Source organism: Macrobrachium rosenbergii, chromosome 5 (genome assembly GCF_040412425.1).
Source record: "Macrobrachium rosenbergii isolate ZJJX-2024 chromosome 5, ASM4041242v1, whole genome shotgun sequence".
Lineage (NCBI taxonomy): Eukaryota > Metazoa > Arthropoda > Malacostraca > Decapoda > Palaemonidae > Macrobrachium > Macrobrachium rosenbergii.
The window spans coordinates 115954-139324 of NC_089745.1; the positions used below are offsets into that span (position 1 = coordinate 115954).

At 37.4% G+C, this 23371-nt stretch overlaps 1 protein-coding gene and 1 long non-coding RNA gene across 3 annotated transcripts in view; one reads left to right on the forward strand and one right to left on the reverse strand.

Moving 5' to 3' along the window:
• LOC136838415 (uncharacterized) overlaps window positions 1-9059 on the forward strand; it is a 51712-nt gene extending 42653 nt beyond the window's left edge. The window contains exon 17 of one of the 2 annotated variants that reach the window (XR_010852989.1): window positions 8940-9059. This is a non-coding gene — a long non-coding RNA (uncharacterized lncRNA). The remainder of the gene's footprint in view (window positions 1-8939) is intronic. The other variant, XR_010852985.1, reaches the window with a different exon arrangement.
• LOC136838413 (serine-rich adhesin for platelets) overlaps window positions 4185-23371 on the reverse strand; it is a 549424-nt gene continuing 530237 nt past the window's right edge. Inside the window, 9 exon segments of the mRNA XM_067103288.1 lie at window positions 4185-6203; window positions 6777-7203; window positions 7205-7785; window positions 8389-8541; window positions 8868-9106; window positions 15549-15729; window positions 17625-17863; window positions 18958-19063; window positions 19282-19434. Coding sequence (XP_066959389.1) covers window positions 5004-6203; window positions 6777-7203; window positions 7205-7785; window positions 8389-8541; window positions 8868-9106; window positions 15549-15729; window positions 17625-17863; window positions 18958-19063; window positions 19282-19434 — 3279 coding nt within the window. The 3' untranslated portion in view covers window positions 4185-5003.

Genomic DNA, 23371 nt, shown 5'->3' on the forward strand with positions numbered 1-23371 from the left:
TGGTGTTGTGTTTAAAGATAAAACTATAATAAAACTGGTTATTATTCTTCAAGAAATTGGCAATAGTAGCTTTGCTCTCCCCCCCCCCTCTCTCTCTCCCCGTGATTGTTGGTGTTGTGTGCGCGCGCGCGTGCGCCCAGGTTCATGTCAGTAATTTCATTAATTCCCGCCTGAACAGATGTACTTAGCTTATAACGACACATCGGCTATTCTGAGGCATTCTTACAAACAATTTTGTATAACAGTTTATTAGTGTTGACTTACAGGAAATTCTATTAATTCTTCTCTCGCATTAGTTACTGACACTATTGATAAATCTGAATAACGCACGCGTAGGATAAATATAAACATCTGAAAATTGGCTTTAGACTCGTCTCCGTCGTGGGGGGAGGTAGTACCATCAATGCACCTCACAGCGCCCTTTTGGCCCCCTATCTGCAACCCCCTTTCATTCCTTATACTGTACCTCTGAATTTCACTCTCAATTTCCCTTTCAGCGCTGAATTGAATGACTTCATAGCTCCCAGCGTTTGGCCTTAGGCCTACCTTTTATATTCCATTCTATTTCGGCCTTGTATTGTATACAAGTGTCTCCCTCCCACCCCCCAACCCTGGCTGCCCCCATTTGTCTGTTATAGTTCAGATTTTCCTTTAATAACTGGAATTCATAGAACGCAGTTATTTTCAAAGTTCAACAAACTACGATCTTGATTCTTAAGGAATACCAGAATTGTAAATTACTTTCCCTTTGAGAAAGTGAACAGAACGTCATTATTTTCAAAGCTTCTCAACGAACTACCCTTTTTTTTCTTTTTATTCATTGGTAACACCCAAATTGTAAAGTTATCTCAGGACAGTGACACACCCGTGTTGCCCTCTTTCCAGAATGAAGGTGAATCCGTGTATTATTATAATTATTACTGAAATTCTCGTAATTGTTAATTAACTTCACTAACCATCGCTGTGGCGAAGTTTGTTTTCGTAATTTCCAGACACAGCCAAAAGATTATGACGCAGACTTCACTTCCAGGCAAACTACTAAGTCACTGAGACTACTAAGTCACTGAGACTACTAAGTCACCGAGACGATAAAATTAAGTTTTGATGAGTATTTACCTTAAATGTATTTTCAAATGCTTATTCATTTCTAATCGTATAAATACAGGATTTAGGCCAAAGGCCAAGCACTCGGACCAGTGAGGTCATTCAGCGCTGAAACGGAAGTTGACATTAAGTTTGAAAGGTGTAACAGGAGGAAATGAATCGATTGTTAGAAGAGGGTGGAAAGCAAGATGGAAGAAGGTAATATGAACGGAGGTACAGTTAAAGGAACGAGAGGGGTTGCAGCTAGGGGCCGAAGGCACGCTGCAAAGAACCTTAAGTAATGCCTACAGTGCACCGCACTGAAATTGTGGGTTAAATTTGGAGACAGCCTTAACTTGCATGGGATTTTTTATTCAAGTGCATGAGTTCTTTGCAGAGAGTAAGACTGAAGGGTGGAGTGAGTACAACATGAGCTCTAGTATTGCCTGCCTTCAGAAACAAGATTGCCACCATTATGCCATTCTTCATGAATCAGCTTGAGTCTGGAAAAAACTTGGTTCCCTCTGCTCTTGTTGTGTCACACTTTTAATTTATCAAGGCAATCATTTCTCCTTGGGTGCAAGGATATCCTTTGCTGGCTGGAATCTGATGTCAGGTTGTCTCTGGCACCTTTGTTCCCTGGCAATCACCTCTTCACCAGTAGTTCATCAGTGTGTTTGAAGCTGATGTTTTAGAAGACAGTTAAGATCTGCTAGGTTCCTCACAGGCACCCAAAGGGAGTTCTTGCTTTGACTCAGCCCTCACCACAAACTTAACATTAAAACTTTCTTGTGAAGTTTGGAGACCGTGTCCTTTCATGCTTTGAGGCTTTCTTCCTCTCCTTCCAACAGAGAGGCTTTTGCTTAAAAGACTTGTCAGTGCTTCTCCTCATCCCAAGAAGAGGCCGCTTGGGTTTCTCCCTCATCTTTAGGGAACATAATTACACACTGTTTTTACTGAGGAAGGTTACAGGGCAGCCTTTTCCTAGGTTCTTCTCCCTCTCTGGGACTGGACCAGTCCTGCAGAACTCAGTATTTTGGGAGGGAATTTATGATAAATGTAAACTCTTAACTTAGATCTGATCATGGTTACTTAATAGCCTTAATTCCCTGTAAGGTACCCAAGGAGACAAATTTATCAAAAGTGACCATCCCCTTAAAGGGTCCTTGCAGCGTCACTTTGGGCCCTAGCTGCAACTTCTCATTCCTTTTACTGTACCTCCATTTATATTCTCTTTCTTCCACCTGACTTCCACCCTCTAACAATGATTTCATAGATACTGTGAGGTTTTCCTCCTGTTACACCTTTCAAACCTTCTTACTGTAAATTTCCCTTTCAGTACTGAATGACCTCACAGGTCCAAGCACTTGGCCTTTGGCCTAAATTCATATTCTATTGTATTCTATCCTCTTAGCATTCATCTCTGTCACATGTACGTGGTTATTGACTAGTCCCTGTGCCAGTTTCTCATTTTTGCCAGATTTGATTGAAAATGTGAAGCTTTCAGGACTTTCCTCTCAGACATTTTACGTGAGGGAGGTTGGGATTCCCCAGTACTGTACTTGAAAGTAATAACCAAATTTTTAAGAAGTTCAAGTCATATTTAGCTTCTCTCTTTATGCAAAAACAAATTATTTTGAGTAAGCGTTTTGTTTTGCAATTCTTTTGCTCTTGATGTTTGTTGAGCTTTCATTACAATTTCATTTATGTGAAATACATATTAAATTTTAACCTTCTTGGAATTTCCTGAGGTCCAAGTTCAGTATTTGAATCTTACTGAGGGTTTTAAAAAGTTGGGGAGTTAATGGGATGAAGTGAAAACATTGTGGGTTTGTTCAGTGAACTGTAAGGAGACTAGATTTCTGTAAACTTTACTTAAGACTGCTATTGAATGCCTTGCTATGAGTTAAAGTACTTGTAATTTTTATTTTAGCTGTAGGAGCAGGGTTATCATTAACTTACAGATGCTTTGGGGGTCTGGTCTTTCTGATAAGTAACAAACTCTGTTAAGTAACAGAAACCCTATAATATTATAGCCTGCAATGCCACATAGTTCCTAGCCAAAACTGACCTGTACTTTACACTTAACAGTAGTCAGAGTAAGAGAGATATAAAAAAGTTCAGCAAAGTAAGAGAGATATAAAAAAGTTTTCAGAAGTCAGAGTAAGAGATATATAAAAAAATTTCAGCAGTCAGAGTAACATATATAAAAAAGTTCAGCAGTCAGAGTAAGAAATATAAAGTTCAGCAGTCAGAGTAAGAGATATATAAAAAAGTTCAGCAGTCAGAGTAAGAGATATATAAAAAAAGTTCAGCAGTCAGAGTAAGAGATATATAAAAAAAGTTCAGCAGTCAGAGTAAGAGATATATAAAAAAAATTTCAGCAGTCAGAGTAAGAGATATAAAAAAAAAAGTTAATCACATCCAATATGTTGCATAGGAAAAAATATGGTAGCTGTTAAGTATACAGATCTCTAAAGATGTCATATGCACCATCGTTACCAGATTTTGAATCTGCACAAAGTTTGTGGCTTTGTCATTATTGTTTCCTTCAAAAACAAACTTGTATTGATTTAATGGTGCCATTATTGTACACTGTATTTCATTTCTGCCAGTTTCAAGATGTACAGTAGTTGAATAATCATAAGCAAAGTAGTTGAAGTACCAATTTCTGTATTTATGGCTCCTGGTGTTACAAATATAACTTGGGATGTCCCTGAGACCAATTTCTGTATTAATAGCTCCTGGTGTTACAATTATAATTTGAGATGTCCCCAGAGACCAATTTGTATTAATAGCTCCTGGTGTTACAGTTATAACTTATGTCCCCTGAGACCAATTTCTGTATTTATAGCTCCTGATGTTACAATTATAACTTGAGATGTTCCCTGAGACCAATTTCTGTATTGATAGCTCCTGGTGTTAAAATTATAACTTGAGATGTCCCCTAAGACCAATTTCTGTATTGATAGCTCCTGGTGTTAAAATTATAACTTGAGATGTCCCCTAAGACCAATTTCTGTATTGATAGCTCCTGGTGTTACAAGTACTACTTGAGACGTCCCCTTCAGACAGAATTCAAAGGTTTCAATTCAAACACGTTTGTATCATTACTCTTGTAACACTATATTCAGCAGAAAATACAGCAGTTACACTAAAAAAAACACTGATCTTTTGCAACGCCAAGGATGAGCTCATTTTCACATCATTAGTTTTGCTGTACATACAATATATACATCAACAGACACTAGTGGCAGGGAAGGGAAATTAACAGTATGGAAATTAACAGTTATGATGAACATGATATTACTGAATACTGTATATATATATATATAAAAAAAGTGGAAGCAATTTGTGAGATGCAAATGCAAAAAAAAAAAAAGGTATGATTATAAAGTTAAAAATAAACTCTGGAACTTAAAAAGTAAATAAAAATAATGAGTACATTTGAGAAAACAGGAGTTTTTTTTGGAAAGTTTTATTATCGTCAAGTGTGAAGTTACAGTGGAGTTAATATTATACACACATTTATATTAACTGTATATCTGTGTAATAAATATACATCTCTATGTAGTAAGTGAAATCCACTTGTCTGACTCCTGTTCTTTCTAATTTTAGCTCAAACACTGACACTTCTTTTTCTCTCGCTCTTCTGATTTAATCAATATTTTGAAATACCTGAGATTTCTATCATTACTGTATACTTTATATACAAAAGCTGGTCAGGTTGCAGACGATGATGGTGTTAGGCGGTACTGTAATGAATTTTTCTCTACTGCTATATCTACAAAATGTGTAAATACATTAAGTACTTTTCTCATTGCACTTGATATAAATGATGGATTTATAGTTAAGCTATTTTATATGGTATTTATGTACTTTAGTTCTCTATATTATATATAAGAAATCACATCTTTCATTCACGGGCTAAATACTCTGAGAGTACGCATTAGGGAAGTGAGTACGCCAGCGAGGTTTGTCGCTTGAGTCATGAGAGTATTCATGGAAGGGTGGTCCATGCCCCTCCCGGCAGCTGATAAGGCTGCTCGCACAGTCGACTGATAGGTGGTAAGGACATCTCTCACCTTGACGACGACATTCTGCGTTTGGAGAGGTGTCGTCGTGTGTCTCACGACTTGCTGGGTGACATCAACCATCTTTTGCATAAGTGTTATGCAGTTGGAGAGACACTGTAGTAGAACTTCTTCAGACTCTGTTGCTGACTTAACGAACAACTTTGAGGCAGTTACAAACTGTCTTGATTCACTTGTCAGTGCATCTCTGGCCTCTTGGAACTTGACCTCATCTTGAGTAGCTACACCACCTGAGCGCTGGGCTTCTGTACAAGCTGCAGCCATCTCTGTTAGAGATTTTAAAGAAGTGCTAACAACTATGGCAAGGCGTCGGAATGCGTCCCGTGAGGCTGGGGGCATGACTTCCACATCCTCTGCTTCCTCCAAGGAATCTTGGTCAAAGCTCCCAGAGTCTAAGGAATCATCTAAATCTGTGCCATTTGGAGTTTTACCATTAACCATTTTGGCTTTGGGTGATAATTTTGGGGAAGAGGTTTGTAGGGGTGCTACTTCTTGATTGAGACTGTTTTTGAAAGCAACGCTGGTATTATCAGGTCTAGGAAGCCGTGATGATGGTGATGAAGTTTTCCCCGAACTCTGAACAGGACTTCGCACTCCATTAGTGGCAGGGGGAGACGATGGTGCTCTTCGTGCAGGTGACTGACTAGTCTTTGCAGGTAACTGAGGTTTGTCTTCTGAAGAAGGGGATTTTCGAGTAGCCTTTGGACTCTTCTGAGGGGAACGCACGATTCCTCCTCCTCCCCTGGGTGACACGCCTCCTGAATTACCTTTGGGTGATATTGGACTGGAAGCTGGGGATTTCCCACTTGGAGGGGATGGAGCAGAGAGTTTGCCCAAGTTGCGAGGACGGTGCGTACCAGGGAGGTTGTTAGTCGGAGAGCTGGAAGGGCTCAGTTGTGGTTTGCGTAGTCGTGAAGGCACTGAAGGTGGTCGCTCAGTGTTGTCAGGCGACGGACTCCTCAATGTCTTGTGCACAGGTGAAGGTGAACGTAATCCTTTGTTGTGCATAGCAATTTTTACATTATCCTGCAAAAAAATAGGTTATTAATGAAAATTACCTGTTATTAAACAGTATATGAGGTTATTAATGAAAATTACCTGTTATTAAACAGTATATGAGTTATCTTTTTTTCTTTTGAAAAACAGTATGTTAGTTCTCTATTTTTCTTTTAAAAAGCTTAATCATTCAAGCCTTGGACTTTTAAACAGTGATTTGATGTAGTTTCAGCACATTACTCTTAATTAGTATGGTACAAAAAACATAGGAAAAACTTAGAAATAACTTGTCAAAATTTGAATGGTAATCAGAATGATCTAACTACAAATGCTTCTGTGCTTGGATAAGTAATCAAACCTTTCTTAGGGGAAATTATTCCAAATTCAAAAAGGTGGTTTATGTTCACTGACTAGAAAACATTACTGCACTGGCATTATTCAGCAAGCATGAAGTAAAAAAAAAAACTGGTAGTAAAATTACCACTAAGAAAAACTGTATACAAAAATACATCTTCAGTAATGAATTAGTACACTATTAAGTCCAGCTCAAAAAATGTAATTGTCAAAAAATCATGCAAGTGACGGTAAAACCAAAGAACAAACCTGAGAAGAGCTACGTGGAAGAGGTGGTTTCATGGCAGCTTTTGCCCCATTCCTTGGGGGTAACTCAGGCGGGTCTTCATCATTGTCCAGTGATTTTAAGGATGCAGACTTTACTGTGACCACACTTGAGGAGGAGGTGAGGGAATCATTACTTGAAGCTAAACTCTGCTTTGAGGGAGATCCTGGGGAGGCTTTGGAATCACTGAGGTCCTCGCTGGATGCGGATGATTTGGTGCTCTTTGTTGGCGACTTGAGTATGGTGTTAGATTTGGTTTCGATCATGATGTCCCCCTGGGAGGCAGATTTTGCCAAATTACCTGTACTCATGGATATGCTTCTCTGAATTTTGGACGAAGCAGGCACACTTTTCTTAGGGTGGGTGAGAGTACCGGTTCGTGTCACGGGCGTTCGAGGAGGGGGAGGTGGGGTCCTCCTCCTTTGATAGTTCTGCCTTGGTAGTTGGCACTGTCATTTGGCGCTGAAGGGTTGATGGCCTCTGCAAAGAAGCTGTGCCCCAGTTTGAACCCGAGCTGAATGTTCGCACTCTAGACATAACTGAAGGGGGACTTGAATCACTGCTATCGTTACTACTTTCCCTGTTTACTGTACTAACACCACCACTTCTACCACTCATCAACTGTTTTCTTTTCAGCGTATCGAAACTTTTGAACATCTTGTCATTTTCTTCAAGAGCTTGTGCTAATTTTGCATCCAACTCAAACCCTACATTAGAATGATTGGATCGAAGGCTGTCGTAGCCTGATGAATCACTAGGAGAATTAGACTTATCTTTACTAAGTTTCAATAATAATTGTCGATTGTCTATGGAGGCACTATTATTAGGAGGACTAGCGTAGGCATTTCTGGCAGAAACTTCAAAACGTCTCTGTAAGGATGCTACTTTGCCAGCCTGATTGGCTCGTTTAGCCATTGTCTCGGAGCTAATTTTAACTTCGGCAATCTCTTGGTCCTTTTCCCCACTCTCCAGGTCGCTGCCATCATCACACATCTGGAATTCATGAGATTTTTTGCTTAATTTGGTCTGGAGCAAATTATTCTTTTGTAATTCCACTGTAATTTTTTTTTAATTTTGTCAAAATGTTTTTAAATGTTAGGGAGTGAAGTCCAAGCAGTTATACTGTACTAAACTCAGATTCCATAAGTTTTCTGTAGAAATACTGTACAGAAATTTGCAATAAATGCCATTAAAATAAATTTTATTTTATAGTCAAGAGCATGTCCAATATTTCAGGTTTGGTCTTCAGGCATCCTGAACTGTACTGGCAATCACCATAAAATGCAGGTTTGTGAAATGTCAAGGAAGTCAGTCACAAGTTTAAAGAATTTGCAAATTTCATATCTGTAGTATTCTCAGGATATTAGTAAATATATTAGAATAGTTTTTTCTTATTACAAATACTTTACTGAAAGATGGTCACAATATAGGTAGGCAGAAACAGATTCCTTTTTTTAAAGTACTATAAAGAATATCTGGAGAGTAACGTGAAGACTTTCATAGTAAATGTGTGTACAAACCTTTATAATATTCTAGTAGCAATGTGATTATAAAGCAGCTGTAAATATCATTATTTAATCCAGCAAATATACATACCTTGCTTATTCCCTCTTTGGCTTCGTACAGTCTTCTGATAATATCAGAAGACCTGTTGTCTTTTGTATCAGAAGAGGGAGGTGGGGGTATGATAAATGCAGATATGTCATATTCACTACCCATTTTATTACTTTCAGCGCAGGCTTGAAGGTCCTGAAAATATAAAATTCCTCAATTAACACAGTAGTCAATTTATGAGGGGATTATTATTATTATTGTTAAATTATTATTACTCAAAGATGAACCCTATTCATATGAACAAGCCCAGAGGAGCCATAGACTTGAAAATCCAGCTTCCAAAGAATATATTATTATTATTATTCAGATCTACCCTATTCATATGGAACAAGCCCATAGGGGCCACCAATTTGAAATTCGAGCTTGCAAAGAATACGTTATTCATTTGAAAGAAGCAACAGAAGGTTAAAGGAAATACAGAAAGAGATGCTATTAAAAAAAATTGGTCAAAATGATCTTACCACACTTCCTTCTGGTGGAGGAGGAATGGTGAGATTGGCAATAAAGGAATCAATGTCTTCTCCCTCTTCCAGGTGGATACCCAGTTGTCTGAGGGCAGCTAGGGTGAAGTTACTCCCCCTGACCACTCCCTGGCCGTTCCCGCCTGCGCCAATGCCCATCCGCGTGAAGACAGAGTCAGTGGAAGCTATGCTGGTATTGAGACTACTGAGAGAGAGGCTGTCTTCAGTGTCACTGGTACCTGGTTGAAAGAGAAAAAGTCTATTATTTACAAATCCAAGGATAAGGTAAGTTTTTAAATGTTTAGAAATCAAGTACCTACCGTACATTTATACTGATAAAATGAATACCACCCTAATTTTATTGTTCAGTAATGATATCCAGCTTTTAAAAAGAATTGTTAAGTCAGGTACCTACTGTATATTCATACTGATAAAAAGAATACCCCATTCTCATTTTATTGTACAGTTATGATATCCAGCTTTTTGTTAACAAATGGAAACTAAGTTTTATTTTACTGTTCGCATTTTTAATTTGAAGAAAATACAGTGTAATGTAAAACAAAATAGCACCTGGCATTTGAAAAATACAATTACAGTATATAAAAGGCTGGTAAATGAATGTATATTAAGGTTGATTTGGTGGTGTGATAATTTTCATCAAGAAATGTGGGTAAAATTTGCCTCTCCATAGATATTAAGTTAATTTTGCTGTTGACTAAAGAACACTGCCCTTTCTTTTGTAATTTTAGTTGGCAACAAAGTGAAATAAAAATAAATATTTACTAAAAGGAGTCTCTCATATCATCACATTCTGATTTTGCAGTTCATTATGTCAAATAATTAAAAAGAACAGATTAATTGCAAATATAATATAGCCCCAAAATTTAAATACATCCCTCAAAAGGCACTTCATTTAAATATATTAAAGCACTGACTTTACTTGTTTTATTTTTGTTTGCCAAACCATCCTAGGATACTTCCGGCTCCTGTACAGTTTAGCTCGTTCATTTAGTGAGATCAAGTGTTACCTAATGTAATGGCAATACAGTACTCTATTGAAGTGATCTTCTGAAAATGTAGTGTTGGTAAAAATCCATACTGTACAATAAAATTAGGAATGTTTAGAGCATAACGTACAATGCAAACTTATATTTTACATCTTATAAACTGCCTGTTGTAAAGATCAACTCCTATTAGTTTCCAAAATGGCACACCCAGCAATTCATATACATGACACTGAGGGTGTCAGTATATATATATGACTACAGACTCACTTCAGTGTTAACTTTGGTATTCATATAGTTTATAGTTCTTTATTCTCACGGCTCTCCTGGGCGACATTTCCGATTCATCCTATCATGATGTTTTTTGCAAGTACAGTAATGTGTTAGTGCAGTAAAAACTTCATTTGTCCCGTATTTTTAACCTGGGAAATTTGGTTTTTCCTGTGGTTTTCTGGGTGTCTAGTCCACTTCAGCAATACATGTACATTAAACAAGAGATTGTGTATTGCATTATGAGCACACATTTGGTATTGTTTCCAGGCTAAGACTTTCAACTGCTGATGATGACCAGGGTATACAGTACCTGTGCTCAGTTGCCAAAATGCAGATTTTTATTCCATCACAAGAATTACCTGGAGAAAAGTTGAACTTAGAGGGCTTTCGTTTGGGAGGTGAAGTAAGGGTAGCAAAATGTACCAATATCCAATGCTGCGAGTACAGTTTTACAAGCCCACAATCACTGCCAACTGATTCTTCAGCAGGCTCAGCAGGAAGCCCATTCTGGGCATGTTTTGACTCTTAGGGGCAATAATTTCAATTCATTTCTGTTTTGGCTTGATAGCTAGCTGCATACGAAACAGATGAAGTTGGAGGTACAAAAGATTTATCAGTTTTACGAAGATCATATGCTAGTGCTTGTCTTTTGTGATGGAGAGTATAGTTACTGATACAACTATATCGTCTTGGAATTGAGTACAGTATTTAGTGTGGTAGGCCTCTGTTTGCTATTCACATTTAGAGTGAGTACCAGTTCTGCATGGTAGCAGCCTTTAACCATGCTTGTGGCAAACGTGACTTTTTTTTTTTTTTTTTTTTCCTTACCAAAATGACCTTTTGATGATGAAGTGGGGAATAAAATGTTATTACCCTAAAGGTTAATTACTGTCACAGTAATAAACAAATCAGATGTTGGTGTTGACAGAAAAGGCAGTGCAAGAGTACGAGTTGATCAACTACTACACATTTTATAAAGGGCCTGGGAATCTGAAACAAATCTGTGGAAAGCCATGAAATAAAGTTAGCTAAACTGGACTTGACCATTTGTAAGTGATTTACTTTTGTGTGGCAAAGGCAAGCCTATCATACATCCACACACCATAGAGGTGTCTAAGAAGTTTATGCTTTGGCAGATGGTAAGTGGTAGAGTTCTGCCTAGTCAACTGATCTGGAGTCAGCATGTCTCTCTGTCTCTGCTCTGGTTGCAGAACTCTATACAGTACTCTGTTTTGAAGTTTTGTGGATGTTATTTTGATCTTATCTGGTATTGGTGGTTGTCCAGCTATATCTGAATGATTAATCATTCTTGATTGCTTTTTTTGGGAGTTACCCAGTGTGTCAGGGACACTCAAACAACCAACAACTTGGTTTCTGTGATCTTGGCAACATGTTTTCTGATTCTGGAATTTCAAGAGTACAGATTTGCCAATTGATAACTATTTTCTTTTCTGTAGAAATTAATAACTTTTCTATACAGGAAATAGGTGGGTTTGTATACTGGAGAAACTATTAATAATGAGAGAATAATACTTTCTTTTGCTGCAGGACTTAGCAGAGGAGTGCCTCGATTCCATTCTGCCTTTGCACTCTCTCTTTCATTCTTGGTCTTAGGAATGCTAAAAGAAAAGGAAAGTGGGGAGCCAGAATCTTCACCTGAAGGTGAATTTTTGGGATTTCCCTTGATTATTTTCTTCTGTAGAGGAGCACCAGTCTTTGAACCCTTCTTGGAATCTAACTCGGGGAGAAGCTATATAGGTTGGTCGTGAAAGGTCGTGACCAGCAGCCAGTGAGACTAAGAACAATCTTTGTCAAGCTACAGAACTCACATTCTGCTGAGCAGGTCTTTCTTCTGCAACAAATGTACATTGTTCTTCCTCAGCCTTCTTGTTAATATTCTTACTCTGTTGGCTTCCCAGTGCCAGCTAAATGAGACATTGCTTACTGCATATCCCTTGACACTGATTTTAGGGCTGTGCTTGATGGCCTTTGCCAACTCGTTCCCAATACACCAAAGCATTTACTATTATTTAAGAAAAGTCTGTCTCTACTTTCCCATAATTCCAAGGGATTGGGAGAAATATGGTTCTTTTTAAATACTGTAAAAAAGGTTTTGTGATAAATAGTTAATCAAATAAATTGTGAGGCTGACACCAGAATGATTCCATATTTTAAGCTCATTATGCCATTTCTGCTGACATTTTTCAACACTGGCACCAGTGCTATGAACAACTAACAGTAGTGCATACCAGTACTGTCCAATTACTATAGTTTTAAGTAAGATGCTACTTTAATTTTGCCACTGAATATTTGTTACAAGCAAGACAAAGGGAAATTGTTTTGATAGGGTAAATCATACTCTCATGTTCTTGAATGATGATATTAACAGGAAGTAAGATAAGGCCTTTTAACATGAATTAATTGCTACAAGTTTCATGTGCGTCTAATAATCTGTACATTAAAACACTTCTTTTGCTTTGTAGCTTTCCAAAAATACCACATCAGTGTCAACAAAGCTCAAGTGTTTTATCAGAATTCCTCAAATAAGGTCCATATTAGCAGAAAACCCAAAAGAATCTTTTGAGTATCATCTGACCTGCATAGGACAGTGAACCAGCTAATTTAATTACTTCAAGGAGCATTATGAGATGAAACCAGGTTAGTTAGGAAAAAGGGCATAGGATCAGAATAACGAAATTTGTAAATATAGCAATTTGTATTTTTCCTGGGTATACAAACCAGAGCCTTTTATGTAGGAGTAGCCTTCAGAGCAAGCTGGAATCAATCATTCCAACTTGGAAAAAATGTAATTGTAACTGAAGCTTGCATCCATTCCAGCATATACTCAACCTGAGCTGCTGCCTTGAAGAGGGAGGAAGAAAGAAGTATTCCAGCATGTACCCAGCCTTAGCCGCTGTCTTGAAGAGGGAGGAAGAAAGAAGAGACGTATCCAGCACATACTCAACCTGAGCTGTTGCCTAGAAGATGGAGGACGCAAGAAGAGAACATTAAAGCACATACTCAACCTGAGCTGCTGGATAGGAGGAGGAGGAAGAAAGAAAAGTATTCCAGCACGTACTTAACCTGAGCTGCTGCCTTGAAGATGGAGGACGCAAGAAGAGAACATTAAAGCACGTACTCAAACTGAGCTGCTGCCTTGAAGAGGGAGGAAGAAAGAAAAGTATTCCAGCACGTGCTTAACCTGAGCTGCTGCCTTGAAGAGGGAGGAAGAAAGAAAAGTATTCCAGCACGTACTTAACCTGAGCTGCTGCCTTGAAGAGGGAGGAAGAATGAAGACACCATTATAGCACATACTCCACCTGAGCTGCAGCACTGAAGAAAGAAGGGAAGTATGCCAGCATATACTCAACCTGAGCTGCTGCCTTGAAGAGGGAGGAAGAATGAAGAAAACATAGAGCGTACCCAACCTGAGCTGCTGCCCTCAAAGAGGAGGAAGACAGTAGAGAAACATTCCAGCATGTACCCAACCTGAGCTGCTGCCTTGAAGAGGGAGGAAGAATGTTCCTTTCCTTACTAGTGCCACCACCAAAGACTAGAGAAGCTGAAGTTTTTAAGTCCTCTTTATAAGAGTACTTAACAGCTTGCAAGTGCATGAAAGTATCTTATCTTCCACCAATTAAGCAACAAGCAGCAAGGGATTGGTACTCCTTCATCTCTTTCAGAGTTGGCAAGATAGAGATGCGCAAATGTGTGTGGTTGGCCATGCTGTCAAGCTTTCTGCCAGATACATTCAAAACAGGAGGAATGTGGTGTCAGATCACACCTCAGCTGCCAGTGACAGGTAGTAGGAACAGAGTGGTCCCTCCCCTCTCCAGTGAAGGCTGTTTGAGCTTTGGGAACAATGATGATCAACCTGCTGACCTTACAGCTAAATAGGAAGCTCCTAGTTTTCCTGTTTTGGTGTATGGTAAACAGGTGAATCATCATTGTTCCCAAAAGCTCAAACAGCCTTTTTATACATTTAAGTGTAGAGACCACTCTTTCCCTACTGCCTGTCCCCTGTGGTTTAGGTGGTACGGTACTACATTCCTCTTGCCTGGAATGTACCTGGCAGGGAGCTTGACAACATTGTGAATCATCCACTTGTGCAAATACCTTACTAACTGATTGAAGTGAAGGGATACCATCTCCCCCTTGCTTTTAGACCTAAGCCATTGAGTTGGTACTGTTGCTTATCAACAATATGAAGTGACTCATCACTTGCTGTTGGAATGTTTGCATGGCTAAACAGTACTACTTGTATTTCCAAGATGTTGATGTGAAGATTTTATCCATCCTCTGACCATGCACCAAAAACATCCATGGTGCTCAAGTGTGTACCCTACTTCTCTCCTTCAATGTGAACAGAAGCATCTTCAGACAAGAGCTCAAGGAACTTTTGCAAGAAGTCTCTGCCATCCAGCCACCAAGCAAGATCCTCTCTAATCTCAGCACTCAACAGCGCAAGCTGAGAGGGAGGATCAATTTAACCTGGTCAATGCCACTTCAGTTGCCACTGAAGTGAATGCAGATGGATTCACCTTTCCAAGACAGTCTTCTCCAGGGGATGACTATTGGCCAAGGATTACCTAATTGAGTCGAGTAGCTTGCACCTGTTATGACAGGAATAGCACCAACACTTTCCTCAGTCTGCTGACGTGAGAGTCCCTTTGAAAGCCTAACGTGCTGCTGCTCTATCTGTGAGTATGTCAAGGTACCCTGTGGCTTGGGCATGAGATCTGACTTCTCCCAATTCTTGACTGCAGCTCCTGCTGTTGTCCTGGAGGGTTTGAAGGAGACCACATAGTGGATCACACAGTCCAAGCTGTCATTATATGTCTTCTACATTGGTCTCGACAATAGGGAAGACAGGACACCATGTAATATCTTCTGTAGACAAGGTTAGCCCACAAGGTGGCAATCAGATGCGAGAGGAAAGTGAGAGTTTTTCCATCCCACTCCAGCAACCTCCTGAACTTTTGAGATGAGACACCAGTGACAGTAAAGTTAGGAAGCATTTCACCCAAAGGTGAAACCAAGATGCTGCCTGGATGGAGTCCCATGGTGACTGACTCTGTTACCTAAAAGGCTGTACCGTCATACCTTCACCAACCCCTTACATAAGACAGGTTAGTGAGGAAATTAATTCGCAAATCTTTCCGATTAGTTAATGTGAAATCAAAATTGATGCCCTCATTTATAGTTCACAGGACTGAAGGAAAACAAAAGTTTGTATTGCTTTGAAATATAACACAATTTGAAAAGTTTTTTATTTTGTAAATGGAAATTCTAGCTGATTACTAATTGTTAAATTTCTGTATTACAGAATTTATGGCTGACATATGATACAGCAGAATGAACAAAAAGACTGGAAAGTTAATTTGCTTATTCATACTGAACTTACCAGTAGTTGTGGAGTCTGCATAACTATTAACCACGTCATGCTCAAGCCAGCTAGGATTCGTCAAGGATCTCAAATCACCAAGATCCTGTTCCAAGGCTTTCAACTCCTTTTCCAGCGTTTCCCTGTCTGCAAACGGTGTTGGGGGAGTACTCAGCTGTGGTGGGAAGACTTTTGTGCCATCCTGTAAAACAAAAAGGCAATGAATTCTCGAAGCTATGATTTTAACACTAATGAAGAGATTACGAATTGTTAAGAATATATGAATTGTTAAGAATAATCTTGTTTTATGTACATGAAACTGATCGTACAATTCCTCACAGAAACTAGGATTAAAATTTCATCAATGTATAAGGAATTAAAATTTATGACACTTGCCCAGATATATACAGAATATGCTTTCATAAAAGATTGTTTTCCTAGGAAGCTCATAACAGTTCTAATAAACATCTTGAAATTTACTACAGTCTGCGAGTTTCTTTTGTCTTACCAGGCTAGATGATATACAGTAATTACAATTCGTTCTGTCCCAAAAGGGATAAAGAAGGTTGAAAATTAGGATGATTAAAGCCTGTTTATGCAATTCTAAAGCAATATGATGAAAACTACAAACTGCATTTAAAATACAAAATACACTTGTGCTGACTGGACAGGTTGGGAAGTACAAGCGAGCTAATTCTGATATAAGTAATGAAATGTAGTCAGCAGGTTCTACTGGGGTTCACTGAGTACACTTCTGAAAAGATTCTGAAAGACTAATGTTTTGTGTCACATGACTTGTGTGTAGTAAAAAGATCTGGCAAATAAAACATAACTTTCACTCCATGTACTTTTTGAAATTTCTTTATGGATCAAAATAAGCTTTTCCCAGAGATCTTGGAGGTATTTCAGTGCAATTTATCTCACTGACTTAGGCGGTCCTAACATATCTGTGCAAACAAAATATCAGAATCTGATTAGACAATTATATCCAGCAGCTTCAGTGGGAAGATGAGATATAAAATGGTAGATACATCATTATTTAAGGTAGATGGTTGGAACTCTAAACTGATAAGTGAAAAAGCCTGATTTTTTATAGAATCAATAATGACATTTTGAATTCCACTTGAACTGGAAGTAATGACTGTGAAAAAGCCTGATTTTTTGTAGAATCAATAATGACATTTTGAATTCCACTTGAACTGGAAGTAATGACTGCATTAATTAATACTACAAGCATAAAATACCAAGGGATATGGCACAATCACAAGATACCTCAGGCAACATAGAAAAACTGTGAAACTTTTATGGCATCCTAAAACATAAACAAGGAATGAACTCGGTCTCATGCATGTTAACCAAAGCAAAGAAATGCAGTGATTCAACAATACTAATTAGCTAATTTGGATTTCATTAATGTCTTTCTTAGTCTGACAGAGGTGGTCAATATAAGACCACAGACAAAATGGTGCAAGTGATACTGAACACCAAAAAATTATTTGATATTTCTTTGACATTAGTGGGAGCTGTTGAGTTCATTTTCAGGTCTTGCCTAAAGATGCTGAACATTCAAGTTACTTTCAAGCAATTATTACACACTTGAAATTGGGGTCTGGTTTTAGCTTAAGAGCTGATAATAAAATCTCTGCTAGGAGCAAACAATGCCCTCTGCAAGTCCAACATACATGATGGTTGTCAAATATAAAATGGAAATGAAGGTAACCCAAAGGTTTCCAGCTCAAACTGTACATGGCCAACTTTAAGGCTTTATCTAAAACTGCAATGTTTGTTAGCCTATAATGTGCACAATACACTTTAGATATTCACATAACCCTTCATGCCATTTAACTGGGGACCCATAGCAGAGGGAATTTGTACAAAGTAGATTACAGTTATGGTTTCAGGGCCTTGTAAAAAAAAAAAAAAAGATGTGCTGTGTAACAGCTGCCCTCATCATGGATTTTAAAAAAGCACAGCTTTCTCATGGATATGAAATCTTGTAAACGACAATAGTTTGTATTTCTGTTTAAGACTCTTCTTAATTAATCATCTGGATGAAAATACAAACATAACAGTACTCAGTTGTCAATTAGAACTCACCTCATCAGGTGTGATTGGTGGTGGTATCATTGTTAAATCAATGATATCAGGATCAAGGTACAAAGTTCCCTCTGCAAATGTATAAGGGAGCCCAGAGTTGTCTTCCAGTTGTTTTATTAACGCTTTGATGTCGTCTTCCCGACTCTGCATGGTGATTGGCAGGTTATCAGGGGAGTGCAGGCCAAAGGAGGATCCACTGGGCTTCAAGACTGAAGAAGGGCGTTGCGGAGGCTTTGCAACTGCAAGGGAAAAGTCAACGATGTATAAGTCAATATTGTAAGGTAATTTCTTTCTCAATAAAAAACTAGCTGATATATTGAACTGAAGCTTTGCAACTGCAGGAAAGTCAATGATATATATAAGTCAATATTGTAGGGTACTGTTTTTTCAATCTAAAATGTAGCTGATATATTGAACTGAGGCTTTGCAACTGCAAGAGAAGTCAATGATGAACAAGTCAGTATTATAGGGTATTGTTTTTTCAATCTATAATCTAGCTGATGTACTGAACCAAGGCTTTGCAACTGCAAGAAAAGTCAATGATATATAAGTCAATATTGTAAGGTACTGTTCTTTCTCAATAAAAAATCTAGTTGATATATTGAACTGATGCTTTGCAACTGCAGGAAAGTCAATGATATATATAAGTCAATATTGTAGGGTACTGTTTTTTCAACATAAAATCTAGCTGATATATTGAACCAAGGCTTTGCAACTGCAAGAGAAGTCAATGTTATATAAGTCAATATTGTAGGGTACTCTTTTTTCAATCTATAATCTAGCTGATATATTGAACCGAGGCTTTGCAACTGCAAGCGAAGTCTGATATATATTAGTCAATATTGTAGGGTACTGTTTTTTCAATATAAAACCTAGCTGATATACTGAACTGAGTTACCATAATTCTCATTCCATTTAAATCTACCTGAACTACATTTAATTTGACCTACCAGACTTCACCTTAGCAGACTTGTGTACTTCTCAGCTACCACATTATGATTATTTTTATGAACTGCTACCATTTTAGACATGATACATTTGTATATAAATCTCTTATTATGAATGTTAAGTGTAAAGTAAAGCTTAGTTTAGGCTAGGAACTATGTGGAATAACTCTTAGATGAAAGACATCTAAAATTATATGAGTGCAGGCTCTAATATGGGGTCTTTGTTACTTAAAAGACTTTTTTACTTATCAGAAAAGCCAGACCCCCAAAGCATCTTTTTTAAGTTGATGTGCTACTGTAGTCCCCTTCTTTTTCCATTGTAAATCTATATGAAATATGTTAAACAACAAGAAATTTAATATCTGTGACCAGACAACATTACTTACCAGGTCTATGAGCAGGGCTCTGGTTAGGCGTTGACTGAGAATCTGTATCACTACCAGATCGTTCCTCACTTTCCACTACCTCAGTATTTGGTAACAGCTTCTGACCCTGAAAATAAAAAGGTAAATTAGATTATAATATCTTCCAACTGGTTCAACAAAAATTGCAAAACTAAGCAACACAAAATATGCTACAGTACTGTATATTGTTATTAATGCTCAAAGCAGTAACCCAGTGGAAAGATGTATTTTACTGTCACCTCATTCAATGTGGCTTCTGCTATGAAAACACCCAGGGTACTCTCATTCATCAAAGGCATTCCTCACCTGAGTCAGAAGAAGGAGTGAATCCGAGTGTTTTAGTCGGCCATACTGATCTGAGCGGACACTTTCTACGTCGGTCGTCTCTCCGTCTGCATCACTCAAGTAATTTTCAGCATCTTCAACTAGTTGCTGCAGTTCAGCTACTCGTTTGATAACCTGCATTGGAGAGGATATAGGCTTAGTTCAGTTATTCATACTTTTAATGTTTAAAAAAACAGCTACGATACCCAAGATCTGTATGCCAGAAGGCAGAATTTTGCAGTGTTAACAAGAATTGCCTAGCAATTCCAGTCTTAATCTTCGGAAGAAAAGGAGGGCACAGTAGTTAATTTTCACTCATCTAGTCAACAGTAAATGAATTAAGATGTGCATGCAAAACAGAAATCAAAGGATTTATTGGCCAAAGTAAAAGTCTCATCATTAAAGGGACGGTGACTTTAGCAGCCACTTAAAAAATGTGGGACTCAGCGTCAAACTACAGTACAGGAAGAGATATTCTATACTATTAAAAGTCCAGTTCTGAAAACAAAAAGAAAATACATAGGGCATAATTTTGCACTTTACGGAAAGATAAAACAACCTATCATTACAGTCATACTATAACATCAAGACTAAGAAAAAACTTGACTTTCTTATATAAAAATGCACAGAAAGATACTTAAGCTCTAATGTCAGGATATTATAAATTACTAACTGCTTCAGTCAGATCAGTCTCTTGTTCAAACATGCAACAGTCAGGACACTAAGAAACAGAGACTGAGCGTTTTATACCAGGACTGATGGGATGAGCATATCCAATGCCTTTCCCTTACCCCAATCATGTTCTCAGAATTATAAAAAAAAAACTTTTAAAACACTTTTACATTTCGTAATGCTCAACAAAGTTATGGGTTGTTTGTTTTCTTATTTTCAGTCTGTGTATGCTAAGTGCACCTTAAGTGTGCAAAGTTTGATTGTCTCAGTTTCACAGTAAGAAAAAAATATTACCTATACTTGAATCTTTGATTAAACTTATTTGTCAATACTGTAACTACTCACTTTCACTAGTGTCAGAGGACACTATTTTTCAGCAAGATTTACCCCAGCTACTAAAGCATAGTATTACAGTATATTACAGGAAAATGCACTGTACCCTAATTATCACAACAGGGTCCAACTTTTTCATAACAAACCATATGGTAGTTATTAGTTTTTGATACTCTAATATTTTACTTCTGCAGGTTGTTAATTAACTCTTATTGACAAACCATCAGGCAGAAAAGTGTGTAGTAACGATTTAAAAACATAATCAGCAATGAACTTTTGAATTTACTGACAAACCCATTTTCTTCAGAATGATATTCTTATTGAACTGTTTGCGAAACTGTACTATAAACCTGAAGAAATGGAATCTACACTACCGTTTTGCATCTTGTAGCGGTAGAGAAAATAGACTAAAATATAGATAATGTCTTATCATGGGGCTCTGAATGAGGTTTTCATAATCATAGAATTTTGTGAAGAAAATGTACAAGATTCTGATATATTATAAGGAAGGATATTGTGCAATTTGAAACATGAATAAAAGGGATAAACGTAAATGACTAATATGGTAGTACAGGAAAGGCAAATAATGATATTTAATATCTTTGAAGGTTTTTTAATGTGACTGACTGTGGAAGTTTTTGGTAAAACAGATTAATGAATGACAGAATAATTATAAGACAGATGATATCATGAATAATAGGTTTTTATCTCAACCTAATCAACTTCTGCAGAGATAATTTTCTGAAAAAGAAAACAGATTTCTCAACACTGTCATAGTCAGTAGGTGTACTGATGTAACCCAAGTCTCTTATGGTACTGCGTTTAGTAATGTCTAGTCAAAATTCAAGGTAAGAATTTTTAATCAAAAGATGAATGAAGTCTTAAAGAAAATGGTATCTGTAATTATATATTTCATCAAGGTTTACTGCAATAAAGTTTTGTCTGTGTCATTTTAAAAATAAATAATTCTGTAATGGACACAAAAAGCTTCACCCTGTATTAGTACAATTCATAAATGCACCCACAAAATATTAGTAAGCAGCAAAGGCCAATTTCAAGAGAGAAAGAGCATAAGCTGAAGTCATGTAATCTACAAGCAGTCATAAGCAGGTTAGAACCAGCATAAAGCCAAAAGTTAATACTACAACAATTTTAAAGAATGTACTATTTAACACGTTCTACCTAACCTGTGTTGAAAATTTTTAAGTTGGCTAGTGAAAGAAGGCAAAGTTCTTTAAAATAACTTAAAAGGAATTATGAATAGCTCAAAGTATATAGTGACAGTCACTGAAGAGGGACATGTTATGCTTCTGAGAATCAATAAACAACGATACACATCACTGTAGAAACTAGTACCTAACACAGTAGAATACATTAATATTAAAGTTCACTTTGTAATGCTTAACAATCTATTTAAAATACCAGAGTTCTATTGAAATTAATCTATTGAATTTAATACCTAGCACACTTCTGTACTTTCTTGATTTAGCATTTTAAAACATAGGACCATAAGGTCTGTTATCACAACAGCAGAAAGTTGAAAATTCTTTTATCAGATTCAAATCTCAATCAAAAGGTCTCCATGTGGCTTCCTTAGTTCCCTCTGCAATTCTTGATAAGGAGACCCATTCTAAATAAATTGCCAGAATACTTAAAATATTTATAGATATTCTAACATTGTACACTCGTCAGATATGCTTAATGCTATAAAGTACTAATAACTTTCTGTATCATTAACTGCTGTATAAGTAAAAATCTTCTACGAGGGTAAAATTTGTGGTTTGCGAGGAATATTTATTTGAATACTGCAGTAGAGTACAGTGTAAAGGACACTGCTGAAAAATACCTGACTTTAATGTCAGGTATTGTGGTCTCAAAAGCATACTGTATAGACATCTAAGAATTCATAAAATTTTAAATTTGACCAAGCTTCTGGACTGAATATTATTATGGACAAATTTATGTACGCATGTACTGTATATGGAAGTAATTACATTCATTTTAGTGATAATACTTAATGACTATTATAAAAGTAGTGATAATACTTAATGACTATTATAAAAATAAAGTGTTAAATACAAGGGAGACTAAAACCAACTGGCTCTCAATACACTACCTACGATCAAGCTCTGCTCTAATAACTAAGTCGTTACGTAACTCAAAAGTACTAAGCGACTACACTACCGGTGTGCCTTGCACATTCTTCAAACACTACCAAAGTTGCACATTGCCAGCAACTCTGCAGGGCCATCCTGCCACAGGCGATGAAGGAGGAGGAGGAGGAGGATGATGAGATGGTGAAGGCAACAGCCATGCGTGCCTCATGACACTATTAAGAGCTGTCCAACTCCTCTACCTACCATACAACCCCCATTGGACTTCGAAAGCAAGGATTGGTAGGAGCTGCTGTTCGTCAGAATATTGTTTATGTACGAAGACAGAAAGGTCCATAACAACGTTATGCATACACATATACATGTTGCAACCATATATTTTGGATACTTCTGCATCCCTGCCCACTGGTGAAATATTTAATCAGTTAGCAGGGATACATTAATACCTGAAAAATATGGTTTTAACATGTAAAAAGAGTTATGGGCCTTTTTATCTTTGTAGTGTACTGTTTATATATATGTGTAAAGTTATGTGTACATACAATGACAGTTCTTCACTGTGGGACAATTTGGGAAAGCTTCAAAGTGTAACTGATGTTTTGAAGAGTCTGTACTGTAAAAGGAAGCCATGACTGTGTTAAACAGCAGAGAACAACAGTTATTTGGGAAACAGATAGGAAACTGCCACAGATAAATGTGGCTGGGCATTTGAGAATTTGACTGCTTCCCTAATATTTTCAATACAGCAATTTGGTTACTGTACTAGTTCCATTTCATGTGGTGTATGTAGAATACAAGAGAAATATCAACAGTTTATGTATAATACATTGCAAAGGGGTTAGGACAGAATATAAAATTACTCTAATCCCATTTACATAACATTGTGTGATATACTACAAAATGTGTTTACAATGATCTCTCTTAAAAATGGTGCTTTTATTGTAGTGCTAGTG